We start from the raw sequence: 22,949 nt of genomic DNA, 5'->3' as shown, positions 1-22,949 counted from the left end.
AAGTCATTTACCATAATATGAAATATATCACCATTCCTTCAGTGTTGTTGGGTCAAAATCCTGGAACTCCCTCCCTAACAGCACAGTGGTGTATCCACCATTGGGACTGCAGCAGTTGAAGGCATCTCCTCGTCCCTTTCTCAAGGCCCACTATAGATGGGCAGTAAATGCTGGCTAGCCAATTGTGTCACATCTATAAAATTAATTTAAAGAAATGGCGACCTTGGCAACATTTATTTTTCTACAAAAGGAAGTAGGAAGTTGTGGCCTCCCAAAATTTCTGAGAGGAATGAAATGAGATTCTTGAAATGGAAGACAAATCTCACCCAATTACAACATGTCCCAGATTTGGGACAAAAAGAGAATTGAGCTATTTTGTTCAACACATGGGAAATGCAGTTAGGCCCTGTTAGATCTAGCGAGCATTGTAGCTGAAAAGGCTATTCTTGTGGTACCTTTATGGTTTTTTTTTTAATTCATTCGTGGGGCATGGGCATCGCTGGCTGGCCAACATTTATTGCCGATCCCTACGTACTGTTGAGAAGGTAGGTATGGACAATAAATGCTGGCCAGCCAGTGATACCCATGTCCAAAGAATGAATAAAAAAAACAACAGGTACCACAGAATAGTACAAGATTAGTCTCATCTCAACTGACCTGGTGAGAGTTGGTTGAAAGTTTTCAGGACTTCCTTGTGCAGTTTATGGTTGTGACCCTCCCACCAGCTTGGAAACAGTCTAGGCACCCTAAAGCAGGGCTGTCAAAAGATCTGCTCCTAGCCTCCACTTGAAATTGGGTGGTATTGATAACTCTTATCAGGATTCATTTCTGGGCAATTTTTCTGATTTTTTTTTTAAGATGGACACTAGGCTTCCTGGTTTTCTTAATTATTTTCTACAGATTATTACTTCTTGCCCCTCCTTTGGTTAAACTCAGGTGGTCCATCTGTGAATCTACCATATTGCTATCCTTTTTCAAAAAGAACGATCTCCCCTTGTCCGCTGACAGCAGTGACTCTGACTGGGCTGGTTCCACCAGCACAGTCATTCCTCCAAAGGCAGTTTTGTACGTGAGCTGGGGTAATGAGTGTTGACAGGCTGTTTGACCTGGGTTAGGTCACAGCTGAGCCCAGTCCTGTTTTCGCCCATCATTCTGTGCACACTGTAGCAGCAGTCCCTGGGTAGCGATCATAGTCGGGAGACACAGCCTGGTTTATATTTTTCTCTTCTCATCCCAGTGGGAGTGATGCTAGTTGCAGCAAACAAAGTGCTGACTCTGCACAAACTAGCAACCAAGTCCATTGGTCTGTCGGGCTTAAGTACTTGTTCTTAAAGATATAGCAACTTTCCATTATGTCTCCTGTAATGCAGTTCCTCTAACTGTAATTTGAAGATTTAAGGTAGATGTTTAGCTTAGAGTAGCTTCCCTATAAATTTTAGGGAAGTTCTGTAGGAGTATTCCCCATTCTCTCCTCTCAAAAGTCTATGGATGCAGTGAAGAAATGCCTCTTGAATGCAGCTTCACTCTGTGGTGTGGATGCTGTTACGGGTTTAGAACAAATTACTGATCTTAGTTTGTTTGGATTTTTTTTATACTTCCACCCATGCCTGGAAAACATTTTTTTACTTGTATTATTTCAAGATAGGGTACTACATACTGAAAGGATAAAAAATTGAAGGCCACGGGGAGAGATGAATGGGAGTGCTACTAATTGAATAGCTCTTTCAGAGAGCTGGCACAGGCACAGTGGGCTGAATGGCCTCCTTCAATGTTTTTGATTCTATAATTATACTAACTTTGAGGAACATAGACCTGCTTTAGTAATTTCAGCCGCAGTGTGCTGATACTTTAAAGCATGAGGAAATTTCGTTTTGCCTCGCTTGGCAAGAGTGGGAAGATCAGCGAGTAAAAATGTCGATAGTGCAAAAACTAACTACTCATTAAGTATTTAAGTCAGTTTTAAATTCATCATAGAAAATCTTTGTTCCACTTTTAAAACAATCTTTGGCTGGCTTTAATGCAGTTAACACATTTGACAGGCTTGCATTTTCTTGGCTTTCTCTTGTGTTTGCTAGCACTACCCCACAATTGACAGGCCAGGTCAAAACATTGCAGTCCTGCCAGTTGGGAACAGTAGTGAACAATGAAATAGCAAGATTAAGGGACTCCAAGATCCCTGTCCTCAATCATAGAAACCCTACAGTGTAGAAGAAGGCCATTCAGCCCATTGAGTCTGCACCGATGACGATCCCACCCCAGACCCTATCCACATATTTACCCCGGTATTCCCTCTAACCTATGCATCCTGGGACACTAATGGGCAATTTAGCATGGCCAATCAACCTAGCCCGCACATCTTTGGACTGTAGGAAGAAACTGAAGCACCCGGAGGAAACCCACGCAGATACGAGGAGAATTGTACAAACTCCACACAGACAGTGACCTAAGCTGGGAATCAAACCCAGGCCCCTGGAGCTGTGAGGCAGCAGTGCTAACCACTGGGCCACCATGCTGCAATGATGAGGGAGCTCGGCACATCTGTACAAGGCTGAAGCATTCGGAATCATCAGCCAGAAGTGCCAAGTGGATGACCCATCTCGGCATCCTCCTGAGGGATAGAGTTCCTGGAGTCTGCCTGAAAAGTAGTGCAAGGGTCACTGATTGTTTCCTAGAGAACCTGGAACCTAGTTCAAGAATTCCACTATCTTTCCTTTTCCTTTGAATCATTGACCTTTGGCAGAATTCCTCTATTTTTGTATGTGAGAGAGTCTTGGGGTATCTCAAAAGAGCAGTTAGTATATTTTATTGTTTCATATTGTTAGCAAGTTTTGCCTTTGTATTTGATATATTGGTTTTATAATGAACTCAATCAGTGTGTGGCTTATTGAAGAAGTCTGGTTAAAGTCTCTCTCATTCTGGGTGACAGTAGCAAAGGTTGAAAATTGATCATTTTGGTGAGTGAATTAAACTTTTAAACTACTTGTGCGACCTGTGGAGTAGTGCAGCTCGTCGAACTCTGCACTCTTCCCCTCGGTCATTTAAAAAAAACCTTGCTGCAAATGGTTCCACCCATGCTTTCTGATAACTGCTCTTCAGTGACCATAATATAGTTATTTGACAAAGAATAGCTTCACGGTAATGTATAATCTAGCCTTTGGCCGCATGCACTTCAGGGATCATTGGTTAAAGAGCGGGCATTGTTTTCTTTGGTCCTTTTCTACTTTAGCCCAGGCTAGTGGCGCTGAGGTGAGTTGCCATACTCTGGTAAGAGTCTCAGGTGAGGTCAGATAGCACCACAGGCCTGGGGTCAAACAGAGGACCACTTTTTGGTTTATTTGCCTTTGGTTAACCTAATAAGTAGCTGTCAGAGAATCCCCGCTTTATATGTTTTTAAAAATCACACCATCTTTTCTTTCACTTCATTGGTGGAGACAGATTTGGAACATGCATATTATAAAGAGGACTCGCACCATCTGTAATTAAATGATTACACATGGCTATGGTTACAATATTTTTTACCCTGTTTTTGACTTTGGTTACTTTTGTTTTTAAATTACGTTGTGGTGATCTCATCAAGAAAACTGCCAGGGATGAGAAAATACTGAATCTGACTGAGGAAGCTGAATGTTTCTGAGGACCTCTGAATTTTTTAATGTCATCGACAGATTAACAGCAATGCTTGGGAAATAAGTTCAAAATGAAGTGATGTCAAGTTGCTATCGGTGTTCTTCATATTTAGTTTGGATATTCTGGTGGCAACCAAGTTGAAAGTTCAGTCGTCCACTGTTGTTGAGACTGAGGCAATCCCGTGCATGCTATTTACCCGGGAAGTTTAAACTTCTATCTGCAGTGGGCACCTCCAATAATACCTCTGACATGGACTTTAATTTTGAAGATTTGGTCTTGATTCCCTGTACTTCATTAGAATCGTTAGAAGGAGGCCATTCAGCTCATTGAGCCTGTGCTGAAAATAATCCCATCCAGGCCCTATCCCCATAACTCCACGTATTTACCCTGCTAATCCCCTTGACATTAAGGGCCAATTTAGCATGGCCAGTCAACCTAACCCACAGAAGTTTATCCTAAAATACTCCTCCTCTTTAATCACGGACAGAGGACGAGGGTTGATAGTGATTAATGGCAGGTGCTGTATTGGGAAGGCTTAAAAATTAATTTCAAACTAAACCTGAACAATTCACAGCTACCTCACACCAAGTCCGGGCTGCAATGGCAGGGAAAAAAACAAGCGTATTTTTTAATTGCAGTCATCGATGATCTCTGTGATATCCTCACTGACTGGAATATCTGGGTCAAACTAGATTGGAGAAATAGTTTGGGGAGATGGTGACATAGTGATAATGTTACTGAACCTTTCTGCTCTGAGGACATGGGTTTAAATCGAACCCCCCATGGCAGCTGGTGGCTCATTTTTAATTTAAAAAAAATGTCTGGAATTTTTTTTAAAGCTAGAGTCTGTAATAGTGACCATGAAACTGATTATAAAGTTTTGTAAAAACCCATCTGGTTCACTAATGTCCATTAGGGATTGAAATTTGCCGTCCTCACCTGTCTGGCCTACATGTGGTCTCAGATCTACTGTAATGTGACAGACTCTAATCTGTCCTCTGAAGTCATCTGCTAAGCCACCCAGTTCAAGGGTAATTAGGAATGGGGAACAAATGCTGGCCTTGCCAGCAACGCCCACATTCCTTGAAAGAATAAACTGTCTTCCAGTAATTGATATATCTGTACATTTTGAAGTTTTACAAGAGCATTGCAAACTATTAACTTCAGACTTCAATTGACATCGCTTTTTATTTTACATTTTTTGACTTTATAGCCTGAAAACAGTAACTTAGTTGCAGCAATTAGTAGTAAATTGGGCAGTATGTGGTATGCTTCTGTTCTTAGACATATTGACATAATTGTTAAATTTTCATACCTGTTTGTTTTTCACCGAAATGATTGAGATAAAGTAGTAAGCTGATTTGTACCATCAGGGTAGCTAGATCTGGATTTCTGTATCCAGTGACATCTAGCTAGATCAGGGTAATAGGAAAGCTGAGGGATTGCCTGCATGGCATAGCAAGGAAAGTGAGAGTGTTTTGATTTAGTTACCTGCTGTAATGCATATGCAAGTGAAAAAACACTCTTATCATTGAATTCCTACAGTGCAGAAGGAGGTCATTCGGCCCATCAAGTTGCACCGACTGCCATTCCACCCAGGGCCTATTCCTGTAACCCCATATATTTACCCTGCTACTCCCCCGATACTACAGTCAATTTAGCAGAGCCAATCAACCTAACCCGCACATCTTTGGACAATTGGGAGGAAACCGAAACACCTGGGGGAAACCCATGCAGACATGGGGAGAATGTGCAACTTCACACAGTGACCTGAATTGAACCTGAGTCCCTGGCGCTGTGAGGCAACAGTGCTAACCACTGTGCCACCCAATCTGAGCTTGTATGAATAATATCCACTAGATGTTCGGGGAACTGAAAGCCAAAAATATCCAATGTACAATAACTTAAAGGCTTGTTTCGAAGTCTGAGGCAGAGTTTGCACCTCCGTCTTATCTCCTCACGAACTGTTACTTTGCGTACACTTCGCAACAAAATTGCATGTGTTTTTAGAAACTGGAATTTAGCAATTGTGAAAATGGTTAATTGAAGTAAGTACAGCTACCTGTATTTATATAACACCTTTTAACATAAAACTTTGAGGGGCACTTTGCAGCTGTTATAAGACAAAATTTGATACTGAGCCACATTAGGACATAATAGGCCAGATGATCAAAAACTTGGAGGTTTTAAGGTGCATCTTTACAGAGGAAATAGGTGGAAAGTTTTTCAGAGAATTTTAGGGCCTTGACTAAAGGGATGCCACTGATGATGGAGATTAAAATTTGGGGGCGTGCTAGAGACCCGAATGAAGGGGGCTTACTTCTCATTCTAAGGTATGCTTCATTGCTGGAGGGTTAAGAAACTACAGAACCATAGAAAAGTTACAGCACAGAAAGAGGCCCATCTTGTCCATGCCAGTCCAAAGACATGCAGGTGCTCTTTCTAATCCTACCTTCCTACATCTGGCCAATAGCCCTATAGCTTACAGTAGTTAAGGCACAGATCTAGGTATGTTTTAAGAGTTTAAGGTCTCTGTCTCTGCCACCAACTTGGGCAATGAATTCTAGACACCTTTGCGTAATAAGTTCTTCCTCATGTCCCCTCTACACTTACTGCTGCTTAACTTGTAAATATGTCCCCTGGTTTTAGATTTGTCCACCTAGGAAAACAATTTTATCCTGTCCACTCTATCTCTTCCTCTCATAAGTTTGTACACCTCTGTCAAGTTACCCCTTAGCTTTCTTTGTTCCAAGGAAAATAACCCCAACCTATCCAATCTCTCCTCATAGCTACACTTTTCTAGCTCTGGCAGCATTCTTGGAAGACCTGCTTTAGTCATGTGGAATGCTACTGATGCCATATCACTTCCTTAATTTCTACAAATCTATGGTTAACACAAAACTGTGTTAGCTGTGGTGTCAGCATGTCACAAATCACGAAAGATCATGAGCTTTCCCAGTGCTCCTATTCTGCCTCTCCCATTCTCAGCTGTATAAAAGTAACAAATATTCTTAAAAAACCTACAGGGGAAAATAAAGCTTGGCAGCAAAGTAAGAAATTCAATCTCAAAGTTTTGGCATTCAAGATCCGCAAGTTTTGTTCTCGCCAGTTATGTCAGGAGAACTATTTGATTGAATTGCGTTAAGCTCGAACTCATCGTCACATCTGTTGCCCTATATGTGGCCCTGTGTGCTGATATAGATCAGATCAAACTACTAACTCATCCCTGAGGCTTCATGTCCCCTTGTAGTTTAGTTATTCCAAGCAGACATTTTTATTGTCAGCCTGGGGGCTGCAGCATCTCTGTTTACGGAGATTTAATTTAGCTTTTTAATTGTTTTCATTCCTTCCAACTTGTAAATTGAGCCAGTAAATGAAACAATCTATTGCGTTGACTGCTAATGCAAGGAATGCTAGAAATCACATCTGCTCATAGAACAGGTGCTGGAAACTTATTACAGATCTAACTGAGGAAAAGCAGCCAGGAGAGCTGCAGCACTGTGACGACTTACACTCAATGTAATTACTGCTGTGCAAATTCAATACAAGTGAGGTGGCAGGGAGGGCAGGTAACCCGAAGTGATCTGCCCTAAAACTCTTACAATAGATAATATGAATCTGTTCTCTTGTGAAAGATATTAACCTGATGTTTTCACCTTCTAGTAGTTTAAGGAGCCTAAAGGTCACTATGTTGAGGAGATTTCAGGTTAACTTACTGAAATTACAGCCATTAACATTAAAAGGTCCATGTCTGTGAATAAGTTTATGCTCCAGACTAAGCAGTCCAATGCAGTGTGAATTTTAGGCCATCTTTAAATTACAGCTGTACTTCAATACGAGAGATTCTGTATTATTCTGGCACTGTGAATTTTGCACTGTTTATGCTATAAAGAAAATTCCATCGAACCTGAGCAACACCAGCTTGTATTCCGAGACTCAACCATCTTCAGCTGCTTTATCCTTCGATCTTTATCCTTTCCTCGGTCATAAGGTTATAAGTAGTGAGGTTCGCTGATAACTGCACAATATTCACCACCATAAAATCTCTATAGAGCAGAAAGAGGCCATTTGGCTCATCGTGTTTGCACTGATTCTCCGAAAAAATATCTTTCCTAGGCTTACCCCACACCCCTGTAATCTGCGCATTTATCATGGCTAATCCACCTAACCGAGACATCTTCGGACACATAAGGGGCAATTTAGCATGGCCAATCTACCTAACCCGCACATCTTTGGATTGTGGGTGGAAAGCGGAGCACCCAGAGGAAACCCACACAGACATGCGAAAATGTAGAGTTTGCATGCAGACAGTTACCCAAAGCTGGAATCAATAACTTGGGACCCTGGCTCTGTGAGGCAGCAGTGTTAACCACCACCCCTTCGTGACTCTTCCAATACTAAAGCAATCCTTGATCATGTGCAGCAAGATCTGGACAGTATTCAGGCTTGAGCTAATAAGTACAGTTTTGGTTAGTACTTATGGTGGTATCTGAACACTTATGTTCAATGAATGTGGATTTAAAATGTGAGTTTACAGGTGGCACAGTGGTTAGCACTGCTGCCTCACAGCACCAGAGACCTGGGTTTAATTCAGGCCTTGAGTCACTATGTGTGGAGTTTGCATGTTCTCCTCATGTCAGCATGGGTTTCCTCCGGGTGCTCTGGTTTCCTCCCACAGTCCAAAGATGTGCAGGTTAGGTTGATTGGCCATGCTGAATTGCCCCTTAGTGTCCCAAGATATATAGGTTATGAGGATTAGCAGAGTAGGATTGTGGGATAAGCCTGGCTGAGTTGGTACAGACTCAATGGGCTCAGTGGCCTCCTTTTGCAGTGTAAGGATTCTATGCTTCTATACCTGAGCTCCTCATGTTTCAGATGCCTTTTATGTCTATATTGATACTTCACTGGATTTACACTTCATTTAGTGTCAACCTAAGCAATAAGGTTACCTGCTAGTGGGGATTTCACACCACTTCCCAATCGCATCTGAATTTATACTTTGCAGATCACTGGCGGCAGTGTTGCAGTGCAAATTACCCTCTGTGTTAGGATTTGTACGTTCATTTAACTACTGTTTAAATTCTGATAACCCCCAAACCTCGTAATTGGGTTCCTTCATGGTGATGCTTTAGAGGTGTTATAATCCTCAGTTACAAACAAGAGTAGAAATTGCTGTTGGCAGCAAGAGCACATGAACACTATTAAACCTTAAAATGCTTCAGACTGAAAATCTTTAGAACAAGGAGACATGACCTCAGTATATTAGTGGAGGCATTACAAGCAGGGAGCTATTAAGCAAAATATTAGCATTGATCAGTTGGAGTCACTCTGCGTCTGAATCAAAAAGTTATTGGTCCAAGACTTCAAAATGCATCTTTTTCCAAATGGCAGTAGTGACTGGTGGGTACTGCAAGGATCAATGCTAGAACACCAGCCATTCACTATATAATGATTTACATGAGGGAACTAAATGTAATATCTCCAAATTTCCAGGTGACACAAGCTGGATGGGAGGGTGAGCTGTGAGGAGGATGCAGGGATGCTTAGGCATGATTTTTAACAAGTTGAGTGAGTATGCAAATGTATGGCAGATGCAGTATAACGTGGACAGGTGAGGTTATCCACTTGGGTAGCAAAAACAGGAAGGCAGATAAACTGACTGAGAAACACATGTGCCAAGAGTCCTGGGTGTCACACCAGCAGCTGAAACTAATCATTCAGTGAAGAAGGCAAATAGCATGTTGGCCTTTATAGCGAGAGTATTTGAGTACAAGTATGGATATCTTGCTGCATTTATAGAGGGCCTTGGTTAGACCATGCCTGGAATATTGTGTGCTGTTTTGGTTTCCTTATCTGAGGGAGGATATTCTTTTATGGAGGGAGTGCAGCGAATGTTTCCCAGACTGATAACGTGGGATAGCAAGACTGAGGAGAGATTGAGTGAGTTGGTTTGGATTATATTTACTGGTGTTTGGAAGAATGAGGGGGGAATCTAATAGGATTACCAGGGTAGATGCAAGAACAATGTTCCTGGATGGCAGGGAGTCCAGAATCAGGGGTCACAGTCTGACGATATGGGGTAGACCACTTAAGACAGAGATGAGGAAAAATTTCTACATCCAGAGAATGGTGAGCTTGTGGAACTCTGTACTACGAAAACATTATATGTTTCTAAGAAGGAGTTGGATATTACTCTTGGGGTTAAAGGAATCAAAGGATATGGGGAAAGTGGGACCAAGTCATCAGCAATGATCATGATGAATAGTGGAGCAGGCTTGAAGAGCCAAATAGCCTAGTCCTGTTGCTGTTTTCTATGACTAAGTCCAAGTCTTAGGCTCATACATTAGCAGCAGTCCAATGAGCTGATGTGGAATATTATACATAGAAATTACAGCATGGAAACAGATTATTTAACCCATTGATCAGTAGTGCTCATTCCATATGCTGGTCCAGTTATCAAAGCTCTTCTGCTTTTTCCATTAATCACCTAACTAACCAATCCTCAAGTAGTAAAGAAGATTGAGCGAATCTTTCCATCTATAGCCAGAGGTTTCAAGCATGAATCCCAGGAGTTATTAATCTGTCTGTATATAGCAATAGTATGGCCACATGTAGATTCTTGTGTACAATTTTGTTCGTTACATATCAAAGAGGCCGTACAGAAAATGACAATCAAACTAATGCCTAACTTGAGGCATCTCTATTACAATGGTGGGTCATTCTTGGGCAGAAAGGCTTCTGAGAAATGTTGTTCAGGTATTCAAGATTTTTGTGGGGAAAAAAAATTGAGATTTAAAATATCTACTTCTAGGAAACATAGTCTGAAACTTAAAGAAGGTAGATTTTAAATTTATACAGCTGAGATGTGCAGGGAGGTGATGAAGGTAGGTCATGTGGAAAAGTTTGAATGATAATTGGGTAGATATTTCAGGTTATAGTTGATTGAGGACTAGGCAGATGGACAGCAGGTTTGTTTTTGGTCCCAATGTTCTTGTTGTATAAAGGAGATTTGTGTTTATATAGCACCTTTTACAGCCCATGGACACCCAAGGCACTTTAGAGCCAGTGAAATACCTTTCGAGTTTCGTCATGTAGGAAACATTGCAATCAATTTGAGCACAGTAATGAACAGATAATCTGTTTTATTGATGTTGATTTGAAGAATAAATATTGACCAGGGTACTTAGGAAACCTCCCTCCTTTTCTTCGAAACAGTGTCTTGGGATCTTCTCCATCCAGCTGAGTGCTTCTGTTTAACGTCTCATTTGAAAGATCACATCTCTGACAGCATTGCGCAGCCTTAGCATTGCACTGGAGAGTCAGTCTAGATAATCTCTAGTTGGAGTCGGACTTGAACCTTTGCTCTTTTGATTCAAGGTGTATGAGTAATTTGTACTTTGTATTTAATTGCCGTTTATTATGGTTGTGTTTTAAATGTATTGATGCTGCAGTTTCAATGTATTTTCAGTTTTGGCTGCAGTAAGCCATTGGGAAAATAGTCATTACAGTACAGACTGTGTGAATTCTTACTTCACACGTTTCTCCTAGTACTGCCACCATCAGTGACGAGCCTGCAACGCCCAGTACTTCACCCTAGTGTTGTACAGCTCAAAGTGCATGTTGGAGAAGTCTTCCAAGTTCAGAAGAACAGAACCTATAATTGTACTGCTGGATGTCTTTTGCAGTTCAAATAAACTCACTTTGAACATTTTTATTACTCTTTACTGAAACCCTGACTAACATTATTATTCTGTCACTGAATTGCATTTTTTAAAAAGTTCTCCTTTCACCAGTTGCAAAGGGCATGAATATCACATCTTACAGCCCCTGTTATTTTCAGTATTTGAATTTTGGCTTCCAGAGCAAATTGTTTATTTCAGAAGTTTTGCCACTCAAATGGGAAAAGATGAAAAAATTGGCTTACTGTACTACAGTATAAAACTAATTGGATAGCTTTTTTCAAAGAGCTGGTCAGACACAAGGGGACAAATGGCCTCCTCCTGTGTTGTATGATTCTGAACGTTAACCCAATCTATGTGGGCTCTAGGTATTTCATGAAGATGTACGTCGTGATCACAGTCAAATATGCATTTATATATACTATGTATGGCGTATATAGGTAGCATGGTGGCGTACTGATTTAGTACTGCTGCCTCACATTACTAGGGGCCCAGGTTCAATTCCAGCCTTGGGTGACCGTGTGTGCAGTTTACATGTTCTTTCCGAGTCTGCATGGGTTTCTTTTGGTGCTCTGGTTTCCTCCCACAGTCCAAAGATATGCAGGTTAGGTGGATTGGCCAAGCTAAATTGCCCCTTTTGTGTCCCACTATGTATAGATTAGATCATGGAATCCATTGAATGCTTACAGTGCAGAAGGATGCCATTCAGCTCCTTGAGCCTGCACCAAACACAATCCCACCCAGGCCCAATTCCTGTAACTCCATATATTAATCCCATGACACCAGGGTCAAGTTAGTTTGGCCAATCAACCTAACCCACACATCTTACACTGTGGGAGGAAACTGGATCAGCTGGGGAGAATGGATAAACTCCACACAGACAGTGACCCGAGGGCAGAATTGAACCTGAGTCCCTGGTGCTGTGAGGCAGCAAAGCTAGCCACTGTCACTTAGTGTCCCAAGACGTACAGGTTAGATGGATTAGCCATGAGAAATGTGTGGGTTTACGGGGATAGAGTGGGCTTGGGCATGATACTCTAATGGAGAACCATGTAGACTCAATGGGCCAAATGGCTTCTTCTGCACTGAAGGGTTTCTGTGATCTATGTCTTAAAAGCTTGAAACCCACCTGTGGATGATGCTTGCTTGAATATAATTAAAATCTTGGTAATCAGAAATTGTCAGTGAATCAGGAAGGTAGGTACAGCAACTGCTATGGAATAACTTATTGCAAAACTGTGTAACATTACAAGATTCAACTAAAATTTGAACTTTTAAAAATGTATTCTCTCAAGGAACATGGGCAACGGAGGAAAGGGCAGCATTTGTTCCCCATCCCAATCTGCCCTTAAGAAGGTGGTGAGCCATCTTCTGGAACCGCTACAGTCCATCTAGTTTGAACTTTATGCAGCAATTTGGTTACGTATGAGTGGCTTGCTGGACCTTTGCAAATGGCAGTTAAGAGTCAACCACGTTGACATGGATTTCAAGTCACATGTAGGGCAGATCAGTGAAGGAGGCAGATTTTCCTTTCCTAGAGTATGTCATGGGTCCTAATGGCATTTGATGATAGCTTAACTGAGACTAGTTTTCCATTTCAGGTTTATTAACTGTGTAAGATTAAAATTCCACCAGCTGCCAGGATGGGATTTGAACCTGTGCCCGCAAAGCATTCACCCAAGTCTCGATTGCAACCCCTGTGACAATATCACTACACCACCATCTACCTGTATCACACTGAATTAATCACCAAGACTCCAATCATTCTAGCCAGTTGCTTTTCAAGAAGCCCTCAGTGACCTGGCAATGTCAATTTTTTATTTCTTCTCAATCTATTCCTTTCAGAAATTTTAGCCTCTGATTATCATGCCCTGACAAAAAAAGCTTTGAGCTAGCTTTTCATTGTGAATGCTGCATCAGTACTTTTGTTCTCTGCTACCCCAAGATTCTTCCCTTGAGAATGAATTCATTGTAACATAGAAAATTCTGCATCAAACATAGAAAGAGGCCTTTCTGCCAATCGTATCTGTGCTGTAAATTATGTTCCTGCAGCAATTCTCTAGTATGCCTGTTTTCACTTCAATCATTTGTTTAAAAAAAATCTAAATATTTAATCTTCGTCGAAGGTTTGGTGAGCGGAATCTCTTTACATCTCAATTAATAATTTGCCATTTCATCAACTTTATGAAATATGATACAAGTTATTGTCCGTGATCAGATATGCCTGCCCGGTGGGCACATAGTGGTGAATGGTTGTGTTGGTTAAGCTTGGCACACTGGAAAGGAGGTAAGGCACCATTGAAAATAATGGGGAACATGGAGATTGACTTACCGAATGCTTTTAAAGAGAAAAGTTATAGTTTCTACTGGGTGTTTATCAAGGGCCAAAGTCCTGTTTAACTTTCTGCTTTGTTCAGTTTCTTTTAAGTTTTTTTTATGCTAAGACTGGTGATTTCTGTGGATTAAATAACTCCCGTCCTTTACCTGTGCTTACTTTCAAAAACTAAATACACCTTTTTAAAAAAAACAGTTGACATCCATCTCTCTGTTCTGATCTCCTTTAAAAATATCTTAACTTTTTTGTTTGGGACAGTGCACGGTGGTGAAACTGCTGCATTCGGTCAGGAGCAAATTACTGAACTCAGCAGAAAGAGTATTAAATTAAACAGCAGCCCCTCTTGTCTGCACTCTTGTCGTCAGCATATTAAAATATTAAGTTTAACATTTGGTTCCCCTTGCTGTCGGTTACTGGCTGGTAATCAATCATGAATGTCAGTACTCTGCTATTGATCCATCACAGATGAGCTTAATTAGGCTTTCTGTCCACTTGGTGACACTGAAGCTAACTGCAATACTCTGACTGAGGTCTGCTGAATTGGAATCCATCAGAATTTAATTTAACCAATACTTCCTAGGTCTTTATGGCCCACCCGCTCTGTATGTGACACATTTTCATCAAATTACAGAGGCCTGTTTCCAGGCCATACATTCTTCAGCCTAATGGTCCATGCTGGTATTAATGCTCCATGTGAACCTCCTATCAGCCCGTTTCATCCAACCTTATCAGCATAATCTTCTGTTCCTTTCTCCCGTGTGTCAGGTTTTCCTTTAAGTGCAGTTTATCTCAACTGCTTCTTGTGGTAGTGAGTCCCACAGTCTAAGCCCTCTGGTTTGAGAGTGGTATGTTTATCTAGAGTGGCCTTGTATGCCATTTATGTGTATAATTGTGGAGTTGATGTCTTATGCTTCATTGGAAATAAAAGCTTGACTTTCGTAACTATAGTTCTGCTTGAGAGTGGTTAAGACATGGAGCTTACTACTACAAGGAGTGACTAACACAAATTTTGAAGGGGAAGCTGGATAGAAACAAGGGAGAAATAAATGGTTGGATCAAGACAGGTGGGAGGAAGCTCATGAGGAAGATAAATATTGATGTGGGACCTCCTGGCCAGTTTTTGTGCTCTAAATACTTTGTAATACTGGCTTAAGTAGGTGGGTTCATCTTCTAAATTTACCTCTTTTTTTTCTCTTTTTAGGTTATTGACTTTTACCTCCCCGCCCCTCCACCCCCATGACTCCCAGCAAAACTTACTTGTGAAATAGCATTTTCCTTAACCCTGTTAACCAGTTTTGTTTTCACAATGACCCAGGACTTGCAGCTACTGATTATAGGTATATTCCGTACCGGAAGATCCAGCGATTTGTCACAGTCTCTGTCTATCTCTGCCATCAGTTGTGCTGTGAAAATGGAGCCACTCCTTGTGCTTTTGTCATGTTTTTTTCCAAGTGCTGATAGGGAGTCCTTGTACAGAATGTAAGGGGGGGAAAAAAATCCTCTTTCCTCTGGGGCCCTGCCCATGTTTGTAGATAGACGCTAACCCACCCATTTCCTCCTGCCTCTCCTCACAGGCAGATCCATGAGGTGCAGACCCACATGGGGCAGCTGGAGAAGGCGGATGCACAGTCTGTTCACTGTAAGTATTCATAATTAAGATATGTAAACAGAGCCAGCCTGGTGCCAAGGCAGGGGAGGAGGTGACGTGGGCACAAAGCTTTGCCAGAAGAAATAATGACATTGTTTTCAGTCCTGGTGGGGTGGCTTATTACATCACCATCTTATAGTGGCATAACCCACGCCTCACTGAGGGACACTTACTGATTTTTGTCAAAATCATTCTACATAAAGGTTTGAAATTTCCCCAGAGTACTGCAAAGCCAGAGTTCCATGAATTGTAACTTTGAACTCGTCTGTTTAAAATATACTTGTTCTGTTGTGATGAACAAATGTACTATTCATACGAAACTTGCTGGGATTATACAAGTCATTAAACACTTGGTGTGACTGTCTTTGTGCCTTGACGTCGAATTCATTGGCAGTACACTGCCAGTCAGATGGGCTGTTGGATAAGAGGATGGAGTTATTCTCGTGTGTTGAGAATCTTACTATCATTTCCATAAGCTGCTTAATTATGTGCTTGCTTCCTACAGCTCTTAAGTTTTTTTTTGTTCTCTTTTTGTACAACTATATCTTTATTAAGCTGGCCTAGGTAAGTAACAAACCACAACTAACTTTGCTTTCAAACAAAGACAACACATGACTTTTACCAACATCTCCAATGATCCTATGGCCAGGAATAATGTTTATTTTCTTGCCACAGATTACTTTCTGATGTTCAGCGTGTCGATAGTTCAAGAGATGGGCTTTGGCTTGCCTTGGCTCGTATGTCTTTTGGTGGGAAAGAATTCTTTCACAAAACAAATCGTTCATTATAAAAACAAAAAGTGCTGGGAAAAACTCATCAAGTCTGGCCGCATCTATGGAGAGAGAAACAAAGTTAACTTTTTTGGGTCCTTTTTCAGAAGTGGCTTGTTATGACTTGCTTGGGAAGTGGGCCTACGTGGATGTTGATCTAAGTATCTGTGCTCTGTGGGGTTTTGTGCAGGATCCCCTGGCAACGCTGAAACTTTACCTCTGTTCCTTATTCATTTAATGGACAAATCTGTGTTTTATTTGAGGGTGAAACTTTTGTCGACATGAAGGTGAGGATATCACTGCTACACTTTCCGAGATCTGCAATTCCTTCCGGCCCTGATGCAGGATAGATTTGGCATGGATTAAGATCAATTTGGCTTACCTAATGTACCACAGTAATCCCAAGCTCAGAAAAGCAGCACCTAACTGTACCAATGGGATATTTGCTTAGTGGTTTAACACTGCTCATCACAGCGCCAGAGGCCAGTTTCGATTCCAGCCTTGCATGATAGTCAGTGTGTGGACTTTATACGTTCTTAAAGTTTATTTATCAGTGTCACAAGTTGGCCAACATTAACACTGTAATGAAGTTAGTGTGAAAATCCCCTGGTCACCACACTCTCTGGCGCCTGTTTGGGTACACTGAGGGAGGATTTGGCATTGCCAACAAATCTAATCTGCATGTCTTATGGACTGTGGCAGGACACTGGAGCGCCCAGAGGAAACCCATGCAGACATGGGGAGAACATAAGAACATAAAAACATAAGAAATAGGAGCAGGAGTAGGCCATCTAGCCCTTCGAGCCTGCCCTGCCATTCAATAAGATCATGGCTGATCTGTCGCTGCTCAGTTCCACTTTCCCGCTTTCTCCCCATAACCCTTAATCCCCTCTCTTATCAAAAACCCATCAACCCGCGTCTTAAAAATATTTAGCGAGGCAGCCTCCACCACTTCAACGGGCAGAGAATTCCAGAGATTCACCACCCTTTGAGTGAAGAAGTTCCTCCTCAACTCCGTTCTAAACCGCCCCCCTTTTATCTTGAGGCTGTGCCCCCTAGTCCTACTGTCTTTTTTGAGCGGGAGCGCAGACAGTGACCCAAGCTGGGTCCCTGGTGCTGTGATCCAGTCACTGTGCTAATCACTGCCACCGTGCCGCCTGTGTCTGTGTGGGTGTCCTCTGGGTGCCCTGGTTTCCTCCCACAGTCCAAAGATGTGCGGGTTTTGTGGATTGGCCATGCTAAATTGCCCCTTAGTGTCCAAAGATAAGGTCCAAAGATGTATGGGTTAAGAGGATTAGCAGGGTAAATACATGGGCTATGGGGATATTGCCTGGGTGGAATTCGCTTTTGGAGAGTTGATGGACCAAACGGCCTCCTTCTGCAATGTAAAATTTCTATGATCCTGATGGAGGGAGGCTGATATTTCCAGTGATGGACTTGAGGCTATGAGGAACTGCTCAGAATACACTAATTTCAAGTGAGGTTCCCTGGGCTGCAGTCTGGATTGACCCTAAAAATATCCTCCTGAGGTTTGGCTGATCGGAGTGCCCATAGATGAACACGAATTTCTGACCTTTTCTACAAGTGGTAAACTGACCATCATCTCAAGAATGATTGCTACGTGCAGTCCCGATTCGCAAAGTCCCCCGATAGAAGCTTGTGCTTCCATCTTCGCCACTGTGCAACATTTCAAGTACATACCTAGCTGATACCATGTACTGCTAAAACATTAGGACAGCTGTTGGTAAAATTACTGAGTAAATAAATTTCACATAATGTATGTTTACATGGTGGCAACATTACTAGATAATATATCAGAAAAGAAGCGTTTTAAATTTTGTTGGCTATTTGCCATATGATGTTTGCTGTTGGCAGTCCAGTGTTGTATGTAATATGTCCATTCACACCCAGGAAGTCTGGTAAATGGAGCCCATGGTTTGCCATTAGAGCAAAGCACCTTTTAAAGGACTGTGTATTTTGAAGAGATGCAGAATTTTTTGACTTTGTTCAGAATGGCTATTTCAGTAGCTTTGTGGCTACAAACATTCTGTTTCTGCTTGGTTGACTTTATCTGACTCTACTGCCTCCTGAAGTTACTGATTTCCTGCTTGGACCTAGTTAGCAACAATCACCCCCTTATACTTTCCCAACGAGATCACTCCCAGACTTGTGTTGTGCTGGAACTGAAGCAAGATCTTGTCCTAGCCCGAGGTTCATCTTTCTTTTAGGAATTGCAGAGCAGAGAGCAGGAATCCTAGCTGATTTTCTTTCCCCTTGTTCACTCAGGACACTAAGGCCAGTAGTAGTGTCCTTTGCTGCCACCCCAAATTAAATCACTTAACTCAGCAGACTGAAATCGAGCTCGTGGGCTGTATGTCTTCATTGCAGGTTACCAGCTGAGCCATCAGGGAAGCACCCTGATATTCTCTTAATTGGAGTTTGCATAATTCAGGATTTAAAGTTCTTGGAATGCTGCCGCCGCCATTGTTTATCATATTTTGAAACAGCCAGTATAAAGTTGTTTTTGCTATTCCATAGCAGTTGACCTTGTAGGTACTAACAGAAAGGAAAGATATTGCTTTTCACTGCCTCAGGATGTCCTAATTGGCTGTAAAGTACTTTCATTACTTTTCTTCCTACTGTTGTAATCTATGAAATACAACAGCAGTCAGTTTGCATGCAGCAAACTCCTAAATGTGATAATCATCATGTTTGTTTTTGTGAAGCTGATTAAGAGAGAATTATTGACCAGGACACTGGGGATAACACTTCTGTTAGTCTTCAAAATAGTGCCATGGGACCATTAACGTTTACCTCTGAGTTGCCCCGGTTAACGTCTCAACGGAAAGACAGATCCTTCAACACTGGGACACTCTTGGCCTCTCAGTGGAGTGTCCACCTTGATTTTTGTGGTCGAGTCCCTGGAGTGGGACTGGGACCTGCAATCTTCTGATTTCTGGCGAGAGCTTTACCGCTGACACAGTAAATGCACAGTGTTAACACACAGATGAGTTGGTGCATTAGATGCCGACAGTATGACTTAAGGAAATTGTGCAGTTCATCCATTACTACTTGCATTGTTGTAATGATCTGACAATTATGTTACTGCTACAGTGGTGGAAAATGAAATCCAAGCCAGAATAGATCAGATTTTCAGCAATCTGGAGCGACTTGAAATACTGACCAGCAAAGAGCCCCCAAACAGACGGCAGAATGCCAAACTGTAAGTGTGATTGTCATTTTAATGATCGTTGTTACTTCATTGCAGATTTATTTATTGAGATAAATGTTGACTGTTGCGCAAAAACCCAGGCTTAAACAAACTAGGTGAAGCAGAGGGGGTTTGTTCAGTTTTTTTTATTGTTCAGGAATTTCCAAGCAGTGCCCAAATTCAGTGTAATAGGATAGTTGTAGTGTACTTAAAATATATACTTCTAATATATGAATCTTAATATGAAACACATTGGAGCCCAGAACAGATGTCTCCATATACCATTTAAACTTGCGTTTGATTGCTGCCCTGAGTTAATGTTGTAAATCCCATGATGATGATGATGTGCTTTTCATTAAATTATTCCTTCTTTAATTTTTAAGCACTGATTTATGCTTTTTATCTGCTAACGGCCTTTGGAAGTTGCATCGTAGTTTTGTGCCGTGAATTCTGATCAAAATCCAGGATTCCAGCACTTCACTCTTTTGCTCGTATTAGGAATCATCCTGGGTCTGCGCTTAACCTGAATCTATTCCTCAGTCCACAGTGAGAAGTTTCCTAAGCTGATCAGAACAAGGACTAATTAAACCAGCATATCTCTGGGCTTCAGTACACTGCAAAGTTAAATCATCTCCCAGGTTGCATGATTCACAAGGGTATGGTACAGTGTTGCTTTGCCAGCATGTTCTGGGCTGGTGTAACTGTGAACTTAATACTTCATTTGCCCCATCCCACCCCCAAACTCTCCATTGCCACCCCTCCTCCCAATGACTCTTGTATTGGAGCTGTACAACTCTATCTGAAGTAAGAAATCTGGACCAGGAGGAAACTTGAGGTGCAAGAGATTTATGGCACCAAATAACTGTATAACCCAAGAGGCTAGTTATTTCACAAACCGTATATTTTGCCTGTTCTCCCCAGGCTCCAGTCATACATGCACTGAATGAAGCAAGGAGTGGGCAGTGTGCACTTGCAATGACATTTTCCTTTAACTGAAAATGAAACCTGCCATTGGCAATCTGGGCAGTATAATGCGTGACAGATTGATGTGACTGAAATAAGAAACCAGAGAGAAAAAAATCAACTTGTAAATCTGAAAGAAGACTTAGCCACGTGAATGATGTCTGGGTCCCTGAAGGTTATTGTAAGATACTGCTTAAGGAAAAGTCGTTTGGAAATATGATTGAGCTTTAAGTTTGTTTTTGGGCTGCAGTTATGTTGCCATGTTTGCTTCAATGTATAGTTTCTGCTGCATGTTGACGCAAAAGTAAGGTAACCCTGAAATCGGCTAAACATTTTTGGATGTTCTGTGCACACAGATGGTATGATTATAAAAGCATTTTTCTTACTTCTTCTTTCTCTTTTCTGTTTCTTTATCTTGCTCATTCTCTCCCAATGGTTGTTACTTTTTAAACTTTTTTATTTCCTTATCCTCCTTGTTCTCTCCTAACAATAAAGAGACTTCTAAGAGAGTTGAGCATTGTGCATCTGGATAAGCAAACTTGCATCGAGCACTAGCCTCGCAGGCATGTGCATCAATGGATCTATTGGATTGCATCATTTTTAAAAAATCTTGTAGGTAGCAGCAAACTCTTTCTCTTGAAAAAGGTTACTGTTTTCTGTGAGTTGCTGCAGGCAAATTTGGCTCCTGTGTTTGCACTTAAGAAACAATAATTGGCTTTGAAGTGTCTTGGGACATGTTTAAGTTGTGAGAAGTGTCATATAAAAGCAAATACTTTATCTTAACCACTTCATGTTTGTTCATGTGCTCTAAATGAGTTCGAAAACCATTTGGGATCAATATCCTCCTTAGCAGGGCCTACTGCATTTAGTGTTTGCTCTGGAATATTTTTATGATAGTTGTTGTGTTTTTTAAATTTGGTTTCGACTCGTACTTTCTCTCCTGTAGCCGAGTGGATCAACTGAAATATGACTGCCAGCACCTACAAACAGCTCTGAAGAACTTCCAGCACCGGCGGTATACCCGTGAGCAACAAGATCGAGAGCGAGAGGAGCTGTTATCTCGCACGTTCACAACCAATGTAAGGAATTATTAACACTGTTTTAACCTTTTTACGTCATTGGTGAGACTGGTTAACTCACATTTGTACGTTAAAAGAAAGCTAACGCTCCGTCTTGTGGAATGGTGGGATTTGGGTCTGACATGTCTTCATATGCAAAAGGTGCAATGCAGAGATTTGGTGATTGCCCAGAACAAGAGAGGAGAAATTCAAACAGCAAAATACGACGGTTGCTGGAAATTTGAAATAAAGGCAGAGAAGACTAGAAATACTCCTCTGTGGAGAGAAATAAGAGTTAACGTTTCATGTCTGTGCCCTTTCATCAGATTTGAGGAATGTAATGGGTTTTGAGTGAAAAGGGATGTGCGGAAGAAGAGTGAATGGGAAGTTTATGATAGGGTGGAGGGCAGGACAAATTAAACAACAAAGGTAAAAAGCCAAAAGGGGTTTTAATGGGATAAATATACTAGGCAAGGTGTGACTGGCAATATAGCAGACATCCAAATGCAAAATAACAGTACTCGAAAAGGTGAACCAGAGCCAAAAACAAGCACTGAACAAAATGGGAGTTGAGGTTATAATCTGATTGTGGTGTTGAGTCCAGAAGACTTTCAAGAACCCAGTCAAAAGATGAAGTCCTGCTCCTCAAGCTTCATGGGAACACAGTAGCTGGCCAGGAAAAGGAAGATCCAAGTGGGAATGAAGTGGAGAATTAAAATGACGTGGCAGGAAGTTCAGAGTCATGCACGCATACTAAATGAGGGTGTTCCCCAAGGTAATCAGCCAGTCAATGATCGGTGTTTCCAATGTAAAGAAGACATTGTTGTGAGCAGCAAATACCCTGTATTAAATTGAAAGAGGTGCAGCAAAATCACTCCTTCATTTGGAAGGAGCTTTTGAAGCCTACAATGGTGAGATGGAAGGTGGTAAAAGAACAGCCACCACCTGCCCTTGCATGGCAAAAGTCCCGTAAGAAATGGAGCAGTCCTTTTTGACCAATTGGATCACAGCCAAACCCAGTAATGTCCTCACCTGGGCTGCTCAATAGCAATCAGTATAAAGAACATAAAACAGTTATTTATTTTCCTTTTTTTTAGGGGCGATGAGATGGCGGAGGAGAAATCCTTTGCCTTCAATTAAAAGGTATATTTTGCTGTAATAAGAACATAAGAACATAAGAAATAGGAGCAGGAGTAGGCCATCTAGCCCTTCGAGCCCGCCCCGCCATTCAATAAGATCATGGCTGATCTGTCGCTGCTCAGTTCCGCTTTCTCCCCACAACCCTTAATCCCCTCTCTTATCAAAAACCCATCAACCCGCGTCTTAAAAATATTTAGCGAGGCAGCCTCCACCACTTCAACGGGCAGAGAATTCCAGAGATTCACCACCCTTTGAGTGAAGAAGTTCCTCCTCAACTCCTGTTGTAATGGTAGTATTAACACACACACTGTCTCCATTTCTAAATTGCTTTGTTAGGAAGCTAAGAAGCTCTTAAAAAAAAATATTTTCTATCGAAATTATGCAGGTATTCGTAATTGAATGGGAGCTAATGTCAGAATTTGCAATTTTTGTGATCCTGTTCCCCTTTTGGCTCCTGTTGATTAACAACTGGTTATTGATTGAAAAACACTTTCTAAAAATAATAAGAACATAAGAAA

At 41.5% G+C, this 22,949-nt stretch overlaps 1 protein-coding gene across 3 annotated transcripts in view; it reads left to right on the top strand.

Moving 5' to 3' along the window:
- The window catches only part of gosr2 (golgi SNAP receptor complex member 2), a 74,868-nt gene that overhangs the window by 12,247 nt on the left and 39,672 nt on the right, over nt 1-22,949 (top strand). For 2 of the 3 annotated variants that reach the window (XM_080213710.1, XM_080213708.1), the window contains exons 2-4: nt 15,216-15,280; nt 19,174-19,282; nt 21,180-21,312. In XM_080213710.1, the coding sequence (XP_080069836.1) occupies nt 15,216-15,280; nt 19,174-19,282; nt 21,180-21,312 (307 nt within the window). The remainder of the gene's footprint in view (nt 1-15,215; nt 15,281-19,173; nt 19,283-21,179; nt 21,313-22,949) is intronic. The other variant, XM_080213709.1, reaches the window with a different exon arrangement.

Source organism: Carcharhinus amblyrhynchos, chromosome 27 (assembly GCF_965287045.1).
Source record: "Carcharhinus amblyrhynchos chromosome 27, sCarAmb.v2.hapA, whole genome shotgun sequence".
NCBI lineage: Eukaryota > Metazoa > Chordata > Chondrichthyes > Carcharhiniformes > Carcharhinidae > Carcharhinus > Carcharhinus amblyrhynchos.
This window is presented reverse-complemented; position numbering and strand designations above follow the sequence as displayed.